Here is a 14026-nt window from a genome sequence, read left to right on the forward strand (position 1 = left end):
AGTACCCCGGAGACGGCCGCAAAAATCCACTAGTAACAAGTTTGGAATCACTTTCATCACTATAAACCGAATTGTGAATTGAGTATACTTATTTACGGTTATTTTTAAATGCAATTATAAAATACGTATTATTTCTTATCAATTAATTTAGGTCACAATATTTCCTGACGATCTAATGAATTGAATGCTGTAAACCTATTGTTCAAATTTTACGAACTTCATTGCATCGTTTCTGCGACTAATAAATTGAGCTTATAAAAAGTGTTTACATTTAATTCTCGATTTTTAATATGGGCGTCTATGCACTAAAATTTGTGGTGTAATAAACATAATGTTTATTAGAAATATACAAGGAACAGTTAAAACAATGCCGCCATTTTACACCAAATTGGTATCTTTGGTTGCAAAGAAGCTATAACTAATCGTAGATTTACATCGTAGATCTTCGGTCGAAACAAAAATTAAATTTTATTGCCATGTCTTAACTCTCCCTTGAACAAATCTTAAATTTATTAGTTATTTATTTCGTCATTTGGGCAAACAACTTTTAAGAGAGGGGACATTTGAATCGACCGCAGCCATTACTATTTACTTACATGTAAATGGTATTTAGAAAACTTCAAATTAAAATTATTGAAAAATAACAATTAATTAAACATTAGAAATTGTGAAAATAAGAGACGAACATATTATTTTTTAAATGTCAATTTTCAATGTAAACCGTATATACAAACCATAGAATTATACGTTCATCCATACAATTATATTAATAAAATAGTATTCATGGCAATGGAAAAAGCCAAAAATAAAACTCATTGCACGATGTCAATATCATTGTGGTAATATTCTTCATACTGCCAAATAGCCTATGATTTAAGGTACAACATCTTACCCTTCCGGCTGCTGCACAGCAGCCAGCGTTTATTGCAAAAGTGCACACACTCACTGCACAGTAAGTCGAAAGATATAGGTCATTATAATTGTTGTAAAATATACGTGGGTAGACATTATAATCGTTATATTAACGATGTGAAACATGATGAAGTGATTGAGGCGCCACATTTGCCGCATTCTCACGCTCTGGATATCATATGCAAAAACTAATACTCACTGCTGATCCCCGCCCTTCTTAGCGCTATGTTCAATTGAAAGAGAGTCATGTATGATATTGTTTATTATTTTCATGCAATTGATTATAATGTATGCAAAAACTATACAAAATATGTTATTACATCATAGAGAGAAATTGTTTTAAATTGTGAATCAAAATTTTGCCGCAAGGAATGATTAAAATATTAAAAAGATATGATATTCTGTAAGAAGTACTAATTCCATCTCGTAGTTTAGTTAATAAAGTGTTAGGTCGAATATCTGAAGGATCGTGATTCGAATTCCAACACCAATTTATTAATGATTTAAGTTGGAATTATTTATCTAAAGAAGTAAGCTAAATTTTTTAGGGTCATTTAATAAGAATGTGATACTATTTTTTAAATTTAATTAAAATAAAAAAAAAGGTGTTTCAAAGAAAATTGTGTCTAAGACATTGAAGTTATGCACAAAATATCATTTCAATGTCTATCATATCTTTTTTGCAGACCAGGCAATCACTGAAATGATGAAATATAAATAGAGCAAGGCTATAAGTTTATCCGATTATTTTGATCTGGATTCTTTAAGATTAACGATTAACTAAAAAATATTTGATGGTGGAAGCGCAGATAACATTCCATAATATTAATAAATAATAGTATAAAAAATTAAAAAACACACTTTTGTAGCTAGCTGAACTAAAAAGTAGAAAATAATTTCTATCGGTTCAAAAAAGAATAGAGTGATTATAAAGAAAATCATTTTATCGTAAAAAAGCGTAGAATGTTTTTTAAGATATTTTATAACGACTGTACTTTTACCAATTTGTCAATAAAATACTTACAATAATTGAAATCTAGCACCAAATGCTTTTGTACGATAAAATGATTTATTTCTCATTTCTCTATTTTTTTAATTTATAGACATTATTGCATCTACATTTTCAAGAAAAATATTTTTTTTGGGACAATGATTTCGCATCATTTACCTAACACAACATTCCTGACCATATACGCCACAAGCACATACAGACCTAAAGTTTTAAAACCTTCAGAGTGAAGTTAAAGGATAAATATAAGGAAAAATGCGATTATATTGTTTCTACGCCCATGAAGGTCATAATACTCCCGTTTTTGTACACCTGGTACATGTATAACCTACCTCTGCAAAATTGGAATATTCCAATCATATCCTTTTTCACAAAGAACAAACAACACGAATATATTATAAATATACCTACCTGATTATACTTTTTTTTGCGGCTACTTGCCACAAGGGTTTATCTTATATGTCAAACTGTCTATCAAAATAATATTTCTTTAAACAAAACAAAAAATAGTTTTCGCTAACGACATGCATATAATATATCCAGAGATGAACAGAAGACCGACCAAAGCCATCATATGCGGGGACGGTAGAACTATAGTGGTGTAAGTAACATTTTTATATTTGTGAAGAAATAACGAAAATGTGAATGAACGGTTGAAAAAAATTTTCTATAAATATATTTATTTCATTCACTTTTATTTAACTCTCTAGAAAGGTAAGAGGTTGGTATTTGTCGGGAAAATGAAACCAAATGGCACTTGGATGAGTTTGATGTGGAAAAATTATAAATAATTACTGTTTTTTCGTGTCCAAATGCCAAAATTTTTATTAAAAAAAAAAATGTTACTTGGATCACTATGATTCTACCATATCGACATATGTGATATTTTGATGTAACATATAATATACTATAGATTAAGTGTAAAAATGGGCAGTAGTTAGTTATAGGTGATGTAGATTTTAAAAGAAAAGAATTTGAAATTGCTTTTATATTATGAATATGCAAAAATTTTATCTGTATTTATGATTAATATTCACATTTCCATTGGCAATTTGTATATTAAAAAAAGATAAAAGAAAAAAAAATGAATTCTTTCAAATTGTTTCTGGTAAAACAACTTTTTACAATAAATCAAAATATTTTTGATGTATATGCATGCAAACTGCAATTGTATTATTTTTTCTTTTTCATAACTTTTGTAGACATAATATTTTGCATGTATGTCTCCTCCGATTGAGAATATTTAGAGATATTAAATCTAATTTGACTTTAAATATGCTAAATAGTTAAATTTTGCATATTATATCTGCTCGCCTTTATCTACTATACAGAACGTCATATTTCAAGATTAACGTCAGATTAATCAGAGTAATGTATTCCGCCTTCTTTCAATGCCTACTAAATTATTTAAACATTTACGTTTTAAACAAAGCTGTAATGTTAAAGATCTCTTATGGTTTAAAATAAAGATGCGGGTTTTAGTGATAATACATAATTGAGAATAATTTACGCCCTGTTCAAGAGTTCCAGTACATTCTCACGCTCTTTTGTCTTGCGAAAGCGCGGTGGTGAGCATTACCTACATATAAAGAGCCGCTACTCGTCTGAATCACAGCGATTGATTCTACACTCTTCGAACAATTCAACTGGTTAGTTTTTCTGGTTAAGTGTAAATTTTTGGTAGACTGGCCGCTATGTGAAAATGAACTAGTTAGACACCTGCTTCAAATTTCTTCTCTACGAAAAATGTTTCTCGCGAAAAACAGTAGGTCTAAATACCTACAAATGATTTTTAGCCAGGAAATGCCAGAGCTGGAAGGCGTGGAAAAAATGTGAAAGTATTGCATAACATGCGTTTTTTTCGCCGTAAGGCGTTGATCTGATAAAAATAATATAAAAAAAAGTATAAACAAGTGAAAACAAACAATTGACTGAGTTAATTGATGAAATACCATGTATAGACAGTGTTGATTACGCAATCGTTTGTATTTTTATGTCATGTAAGTAAAGAAAGACAGACACTCTTACATAGCCACACATTCATAACTGATATTAACATATTCATACGTACTATAAAATTTGCGTTCTCACGGGTAAACAGTGAGGTTAACGAAAAAATGTTTCAAACAAAAGATGTTTATTTTTTTATAAGGTACATTTTATTTTTAAACTTTTGATTTATCACAAACGTTTGATGGGTCCTACGGACTCAAAACCAAAATTGGCCTAGGTTACTCATTAACTCGACCTCACTTTTAACCTCTTGAGCACGCTATAAAAATTTCAACTAGATATCTCTTTTCGTTTTTGAGTTATCGTGTTAACAGACGGACAGACAGACAAACAACTAGTAATGGACTTATTGGGTGATCTTAATTTTGTTCATAGCATCAATATTTTTAAGCGTTACAAACTTGGGACTAAACTTAGTATACCTTGATTTATTTCATATATACATGGTATACAAATATATAAGGCATGAAGTCAATTTTTATAACCCCACGCCGTTTATTTTGAGATATTAATCTTGACGTAAATTGTCAAAATTGGGAACTAAGACATTAATTATCTCGTGTTTTAAACGGTCAAAATTTCTGAAACTTTGAGATATAATAGTAAGCCCTGTTCTTAGTCTGAGAAGAAAAAATTCCTTAAATCTTGCCGAAAAGTGATGAAACATAGTTTTAGCATAGGAACTGCAAATACTATGCTGTAAATACCTAAACAAAGAAAGTTTCCCCATTCTTTTCATTCTGACTTTATGAGTAAAGTAATAAAGTCTGGGTATATTTTTAATTTCTTCGAGAAATTTAACAAATCAAAAATGAAAATAAAATAATAATTTTTGACAATAACAAACGGAAGTGATTAAAAAAACACTAATTGTTATATGGTTTGTTGATTCCCAATTTTTATTACAAAAATGACACTATATGTACACTATACGAGTACAACACGTATAGACGTGACGGCAAAATGCAAGAAAACATTCCTTAATCACTAATTATAATTATAGAAAGTATTATTTATAGCATGTTATATTATATATAGGTAATATAATATATAATATATAATGGTATATAATGTGCTATTATTATTATTATTATTATTATAGTTATAATAAAAGTTTGCAATTAACTAGGAAGTCGTTATATTCACATAAATATATATCAAATTAATTAAATTATTTTACTTAAAATTTGTTACTTTATTACACGAATTATTTTATATGTATTTTATACATTTTAAGTTGCGTACAAATTATTATAATTCTACAAAATAAAATGTTGATTTATTATTTCATGTAGATATGTTCAGAAATTTGTATTTATTAACTCAAAAGTTACTTCAAAATTTCTCATTTCCATGGTATGATTTTATAAGTGCTGCGTATTTTTTGAATCTTATTTTTATAACTAAAAATAAAATAATTCAAAAATTGATGTGCTTCTTAAAATTTTTGTACAAAGAATATTTTTCAATACGATTCTTTTTTTTAACTTGAAAAGCGTTTTGATTAATTTTTAATCCCTAAACAACAAATCATGTTTTGAAATATCTGTAGTAAAATATCTGAGTATTTGTGTTATAAGTACTTGGGGTACAATTAGCTAAACTTTGATCCAATATCGAATAGAAAAATTTCAATTTTTTTAATAAGTTACTCAAATTTAATTTGATGTGTAAATTACATAAAATATTTGAAAAATATGGACCAAAATTAGTAGAATTATTCTCCTAGATTATATATAAATTTGTTTAAAGTTTGCCTGGAGTGAAACAATATTAATTTTTTTAGATTTTGATTACGTCACTATGTAAAAAATAAATCATATTTTTGGATACTGTAGCCAAAATTCAAATATAACAAAAAATTTGATAAATATGGCATAAATGATGTGTTAAGTGATAAAATTAGGTCACTTTAGGTGGCATATTTGGCATCAAATAAGGAATAGGCTTGTTGATAAAATTTTTTTATCACTTCAGGTAAATAATTCCCACTGCACGGGTAGAAAAGTGATGTTGGTTTTTGAAAAACTTTAGAAGTACGCAAAATATAAACGTTTAAAATTCCTAATTAGATAAAGAGGAAGATACAAGTTAGTGACGTCATTGTCCGATATCACCATAGAGACAGACACATATAAAATACATAATACTCTGTTTTGCTAAAAAGGAGATGAGCAAACAATCATTGAATGCTTATAACTTCTTCGTTTTTTAATCAATTTTAATTTCACTTGCAAGTCTAGTTTTCGTAATATGGAAAATTCGATACCTAAGCCCGTAGAAATATAATATTTGTTTTTATTCGAATAAATGTACTGTATTACTACGTGCCTACATGTCTAGTAAAATGCCAAAGGATAATCGTCTATATAAAGTAAATTTTCTTTAAATGAACTTTGGAAAATTAAAAAACTTTTGACACAAAAGAGACAAATTATAATTTGAATATTAATTTCTATAGATGTAATCGATATCAATATGAAGTGTATATAAACAATTTATAGTGGAAGCGCGAATGAAATTCAATTTTCACCACAAATAGATAAATTTAATGAATTAATCTGTGCCTCCATAAATATACATATTCTATCAATACTTTTAAATGTTCAATTTATAGCAAATTAACCATATATGGTTAAAATTATTGGTATTTATTTGTTTAATAAAAATAAGATTGATATATGATAATTGTTTGATTACATTTGATATGTAAGTAATTTTAATTTTTATGAAGTAAAAATGAAAAGTTCTCTTGTTTTATTTTATGATTGTACAAATAAAAATGAAATGTTGTACAGATAATAATAAAAAAAAAAAAAACAAAACTCATTGCTTATTTAATAATAACACAAGTATACACGAGTTTTATCCAAAATACACAAGTGATTAGGTGAAAATAAATTCTTCTATTGTCTGTATTTGGCATGCTTACAAAAACAATTTGAAATTAGTTTTAAAAAATATTTATTTATTTCAAGAACAGAAATAAATAAATATCACACGGGTAAAAAATATTAAAAATTGTCAATTATTATTATTTTTTGTGAAGTAATGAATTGTTATTGATGTAATAGTGTTATTAAAATTACACACGGTCATTTTTCGAATATTCTGAATTGCTGATAAACATTCAAATCATTTTTGAAAAAATTCGGAAAAATTCCAGATAATTCTCGAACAATTTGCACACACAAGAACACTTGTTTATTCTAGAACATTTCTATAAATTCAAAAGCTTTTTGGAATATTCTAATATATCATTGTTACTTTTTGAAATACTAAACGACGCTCAAAACATTGAGGAAAAAATTCGCTGCTGAGTTTACGAGGAAAATTTCTATTTTGAGCATTACTAAAACAGTTTTGACTGGTTTCGGCGTGATGAATGTACACCGAAATTGTAGTGCTAAAAACAATTATTAATAACTAAAAATGCAAAATTAAAAAACCAACAGCCGTAAAATTTCAAAGTTAAAACCTTAACAAATCATTGAAAACAAAAATAACCCGTTTTTCTCGACGAATTAAGGATGCATGAGCACGGTAGTGGGGACACAAATTTAAAACAATATATATTTTTTCAATTTTGGTGGTGAATTATGTTATAACTTGACAATATAAGACGAACAGTAAGAATAAAAGATTAATTTCAAAATATCGAAAATTGGAAATTTAGCTTAATTATTTAGATTTCGATATTTCGAAAACCAAGGCAGATATCGAAAAATTTTATTTTTATTTCGCTCGTTTATATTCATAAAGTTATAAAAAAATGTATCATCAAAATCCTCAATCAAAAATTGCCTTGGTGCCTCGAAGTACTTGAAGAACTGCAATCAGTTTTAACATCTGCCAAGTTAGCCAAAATAGTCTTCCATAATTAAAAGACATAGAAAATTATCTCGAATTTTACGTATTAAATGGAGTAATAATTGAGCTAGGAAACTCAATTTGGATGACCCTTTATTATCTTCTGAACCGAAAATCAACAAAATTTAAAGCAACTTCACGACAAAAAGAATTTCTCAAAATCCGTTACTCAGATACTTAAACAATCATAAACATGAACTATAGAGTCCTATATTTCTATTTGATAGAAAACCATCCATTCTTTCTAAAAACACAATTGTTATTTTTTAGGTCTCTATACTTTAGTTTAGATTTGTGAGTACATATTGTGATGTGAAGGTGTGAAGAAATTGCATGTTAATATTGTTCGGTCGGTTTTTTGTTGTTTAGGTCTTTACAAGAAAACCATACGGTAAAAAAGTGACAGATTGTAGAAATAAATTGTTGGTAAAATCGCTATTTATTAACAGTTGGATACAACATTAAATATTAAATTTATTACTTATATATATATATACAATCATATTCTTATAAGAATAAAATAGTCTAATTTAAACTAAAACCCATATATTATTTTTCAAATTCTATTACAGTTCAACCTATGAATTATATTCGTTGAAATTTATTGAAAAATATAACTCAAATCAAGTGGTGTTTTACAGAATATTTGGAAGGGGGCTTCATGAGCATTTTTGAGTAATTGTTAATTTAATGTAGGAAACGAATGGTGTGCTCCCGTACACCATATCCTCTTGATTTAAAATTTAAAAAAGCTATTAGATATAATATTTTGGACCATTTTTGTGTTTTTTGATTCTTGAAATTTTTTATCTAACCTCACCGTTAGTTATTGACGAAACTAAAGATTATATTGAGGTTTCGGTCAAAAATTTATTTTAAAAAGCCATTAAATAATGTATCTTGGACAATTCTAAGTATTTTTTGACTTGTGACAAGTTTCACCTAACCTCACCGTTTTCGATACAAAACAGTTTAAAAAAAAAAACGTATTTCAGGTTGGTGTTACTTATGAATTTTGATATTTAAATTATAAAATGTTTATATTTAAGACTTTTCTAATAATTTTTTCATTTTTACCTAATCTTACTTATGGAAAATTAGCACCATGGGCAAAAATTTTTTCTACATTCTACCTTTAAGATTTAATTTCTCAAAATCAAAATGGCCTATAGCTTTCTTTTTATTGAATATGATCTACACTCTGTGTCAAAAAAATGCACGTGTTTTACCATTCTAAGTGATTTAGCTATAACAATATATGTGAATTACATGGACTTTTATATTAATATCACTAAGAATGGTTCAAATTTTGCGATTATTTAGACTTAAAGAGTACATTCTCGTCTAAATAAAAATAGGGTATATATTGTAAAATGGCTTCTTTAACATATATTAGTTAAGAGGTTTAACTGTATTAAAAAATATGTGTTTACACATTGAAAGTGTGCAATAAACATTGTTATAAAAAGTATACACATTTTAACATAGTACCTACAGTAAACACCGATTTTAATAAATAAATGCTTTTGTCTAAATAATATGAAGTATTTTATTTGATTCTTGTAGAAAGTATTATTAAATTTACTTTACGATTACTAAGTAGTATATTGGTTTATTTAGAGAGGTTTTTTTTTTTAATATTAATAAAATATATATTAATATTTATTTAAAATATTACAAACTAGTCGATGTAAATTTGTACAAAAAAATAACATAACACAAAAAAACATATAACAATTAATTTTCATCATCCGTTGGTCATGTTTTTTTGTTTTTGTTCTATGTAAATATTGTAAAAAATGTGCAACTGATGATGGATTTTAGTTAGAGAGTTCCGTTTATCATCAAATCATCGAAATAAATTATATACAGAGTGTTTTTAAAAAAAAAGTCTGTGCATAAAGATGAAATAAATATTATGAAACAGATGAAGTAACAATAACACGGCGACCTACATACCACAATTATTATCATAATGAATAGGATAATAAGAAAATCAATGTCCAAATAGATATATTTGTCTCAAACACAGATTTTACGACATAAATTTTTATATATATTTTTATTTTAATATTTATCAAAAACATTTCACAAAAGTAGATGTACAAAACTTATGTCACAAAAAATGTATCGTAATTTACTAGCTGGGCATGTTTTTCGGAGTTTTGTTTATCATAAAATTATTTAATTGAATTATGTGAATATAGCTTATATATTTTTAGGTAAAGTTACAATAACACGGAGACTTACATACCAAAATTTTTATCTTAAAAAATACGAAAATGCGAATGCCCAAATGTATATGTTTAAAAATGCTTTGCATCACAAATACGACACGATTCGAGAGGTTTAATATTTATCAAAAATATTACACACTGTTTAAATAATTTTCTGGCTGGTAATGATTGTTAGTTTTATATAAATATTGAAAAAAAATATGTTGACAACTGATGAAAGGTTTTAGTTTACTTGTCAAAATAAAATAAAAAATATTTTGGATTTATACAGAGTGTGTAACTGAAAATGTTTGTAGACTTTACTAGCGTTTTAAAAAAGTTTTGAACCGATGCGATCTATTAATCTATGCATCATATTTTAATTAATACTATTGTAGGAAGTAAAAAAGTTCCTGCGACACTAGGCGAGATTAAATGAAAAAATAAACGAGAAAATGACTCGATCGTTCTGATATCATCTCGTAGAATTTTAATCGTGTTTCAAAAAAGGTTGTGGAACCGTTTTTTCAATCTAGGTCGTACATTAATTGAAAGCTTTGTAGACAGTTAGAGTTCTTGCGAGATAAGATGAGATAAAATTAACAATAATTGAGTCGAGAGGTATAATTTAACATCTAATTAAATCGAAATTAAACAAAAAATTAAATGGAACAAATAAACAAGAAAGGCGATCATTATTTTAATTTTGGTGCAAATGAATAAGGTTGATTGAGGCTAGAAACGAGAGTATCGAGAACAGACGAGATAAAATTGTGAAGAGTTGTTACTTTGAGGATTTTAAAATGTAATAATAGTAGTGATAGGTATCAGATCAAATACTAGCTTTCTAAGACCTTATATATTATGTCCTAGTCATGCTCTCACGCCAGTGGCCTATTTAATCAGCAATCTCCGCAAACAAAATGCCCTTTCAGTCGCTATATTGAGTCGTTTTAAAAATTACTTATCTCACAATCTCTTAACAGCCCTGGTTTTAGAACCATAAGGCTAATGATAGAAGTGAATAGTCTCAGAGCAAACCTCATCTGAAACGTGGCCCAGCTATAATATATCCTGCTGAATTTTCAAGATTCTTCACACTCTAGTGGTTGAACTTTGAACCTATCAAATAAAGTGAATAGACAACTTCTTGCATATTTAATGATTGCCCTATTTTCACAATTAACAGAACAATAACAAATTTTTCATTTGTTGTATATTTTTTGCACTTGTATGCCATCATATAATATGTCCTCAAATAAACAAACACACAAACAAATAAACACAAAACACAAAAGAGCGATAATGTTTTTTAAATATTATTTTACATGATTCCATAATTATTTTATTTTATGATGTAACCTAAGGACATTTCACAAATTTGCTTTTGTGTTGGTGATGGTTACTAATGAATATTCATACATACGTATATTTTTTATTGGTTGTATTAAATAAAATACATTCTATCATCAACCTATATACCTAATTCAATTGTAAAATTGTCACTAGCATGAAACCTATATTTGAAATAAACGATCATGTGTACGAAAAACTAATCTATGCGAGATTCATTTGTATTTATATAAATCCAGTTTAATCAGGGTTTGAAATAATCTACTAATCATAAATCGAAAATAATGGTGATATGAACAAGGCTTAAATTAATTTATTTTCTATAGTTTTGTCGCGTGATGAAAAAGTAGTATTTTTTCACAAACAAACAAATATGAGGCTATAAAAATGAATTGGTTTGGAAATTTATTCATTTGTTTGGACCATTTATTGGTAGATTAAAAAATAACTTACCTGGTAAATAAATTCCAGACATGAACAACTTTTCAGGAAGGTCTGTTATAAATTTAGGTACACTAAATTCGATGGTTTTATTTTCTTTTCCACCTGAAAAACAAAATTGAATGTTACTACATTTAAGAAAGCAGTAAAAAAAGTGATATTTTTTTTTATCAATGTGCCAATATGTGACTATCATCTTCTTAAAAAAAAAGAATAATTCGTATTCAAAGCTTGTCTTGACATTTATAATGAAATACAATAAAAAACAACCATACATTCTTTGCAATCATTAACACCAGATTAGAAGTTTATGCAGCCCCCGTTTTAGATAGCCCGACAACACCGAGAAAGTGTTTTATTCAGAAAGCTGAATATATATAAATATATGTGTATAAATTAATGAACCCATATTTTTCCTGGTCACGCTATAACTTGAGAGCGAGTCTTACCAATTTCATTCATCTTTTTAGAAACCTTGTTTTTTGATACTTCGTAGAAGGCTCTTACATTAAAACAAATTCAGAAAATTGCAGACAAAATATTAAATGCAATAAATGGTTTAAACGCAAATAAATAATGCATTATATACAATGTACTTATGTATTTATTTGCGCTGCCACCAGACGTATCTAAAATTTTGAACAGGTATTGAGGTTTTATTAATTATTATTCAGGTATTGTGAATAGGTATTTATTAGAGCTATATGCGAGCACAGCGAGCTCGAATGTCGAAGACCTATCCAAGAGATAGTAGTAAAATTTGTGTTTAGCGGACGGACTAAGCAGAGGCAGGCTTGAGGGTAGGCTTACCAGACTTAGCGGACGGGCTAAGCACAGTATAGCTATTAATAAATTGGAGCTGCAAATTAATTAAGATTAATAATAATCGTTGATCAATGGTTACAATTAAATATGTTGTAGGTGAAATAAAGTTTACCGGGTCATCTATTATCATAAAAATACTGCAACTTGGATAATTTGAGATATACATTGTCAAGTTTTAAGTCAGGGCTAGCTGAATAGTGTTTACTGTCGCGATTTGACACAATATTATAGAGGTCTAAAAAGGTCTAAAACAAAGAAAGTATTGTTAACACGGACTCGGATTTAATATCTATTTTATTTATTGATTAGCACTAACTAGCATACTATCCAGGCTTAAGATAGTGACCATATATAAAGTGATGATGACAAAGATAATTTAAAAGTGTAACGATAGTTTAATAAAATAATAATTTATTACTTACCAGTACAATCAGTGACTTGACTAATTTGTTCCTTATAATGTTTGATAGCTTCTTCAGGATCCTCATCCGAGTCAATATGCGGTATGGTATTAGCTAATTCAAACATTGGACTCGTTTGAATAGATGTATCTTTTTTATGTATTGATCCCTTAAATGTATTATTATGGCAATCATTTTGACATGTACATTGACATATACAACTGTTATTGCCCGTACTACTGTTACTACCATTTGTAGCAGTTAATTGTGACGTTGCAACATCATCTCCATTTAACGTACTACTACGTTGTTCCAATAATGGAATATATTGATGACATTGCGGACATGGAAAGACCAGATCATCCAATGGGATCCGTTCTATAGCATGTTCAACTGATACAAGTAAACTTTGTAACAGTTCTGTTAGTTCATTATCACCTTTATTTGTGATCTCCATTTCAATATTCGTGATCGATTGAAAATCAGAACATTCGATTGTTGATTCGTCTTTTATTGGGTATTCATATACGGCTATGGAATGACTACCAATTGTCATATGATCACGCCAAACTAATGCTACCTCTAAACCGGGTGCACTGCGTGTCCGAACGCATAAATAGCAATCACCGTGACGTAATAAAGTGGCGTCTAATGGACTTAAATGTAAACTAATACCAACGGGACCAATACTTAAGGGCCAACCATCTGGTGCACATGCCGTTGTGATGTCCAAAAAGTTTTTACGTTCTGATTGTCCATTATTCTGTAACAAAAAAAAAGTATTGTTAATTTTTGTTTGGTTTATAACAATTTTAGAAGATGTTTTATACTACAAATACAAGAAGAATTTTTTTGCGGATATTTGTATAAAAAAATTCCTGCTTGAAAAGGTTTGAAATCAATGTTAGATATAAAGTAAAGGATACCAGAAGATATACAGAAATAAGTTTGTGTACAGTTAATATTCACCTTGAGTATACCAGAGA

At 27.8% G+C, this 14026-nt stretch overlaps 1 protein-coding gene across 1 annotated transcript in view; it reads right to left on the reverse strand.

Annotated features, from left to right (window-relative positions):
• LOC123295323 overlaps positions 1 to 13801 on the reverse strand; it is a 51226-nt gene extending 37425 nt beyond the window's left edge. The window contains exons 1-2 of the mRNA XM_044876630.1: positions 13062 to 13801; positions 11827 to 11919 (exon numbers count right to left, since the gene is read on the reverse strand). Of these exons, the coding sequence (XP_044732565.1) occupies positions 11827 to 11919; positions 13062 to 13596 (628 nt within the window). The 5' untranslated portion in view covers positions 13597 to 13801. The remainder of the gene's footprint in view (positions 1 to 11826; positions 11920 to 13061) is intronic.
• Positions 13802 to 14026: the final 225 nt, after the last annotated feature.

The sequence above is a fragment of the Chrysoperla carnea genome, chromosome 3 (assembly GCF_905475395.1).
Source record: "Chrysoperla carnea chromosome 3, inChrCarn1.1, whole genome shotgun sequence".
Lineage (NCBI taxonomy): Eukaryota > Metazoa > Arthropoda > Insecta > Neuroptera > Chrysopidae > Chrysoperla > Chrysoperla carnea.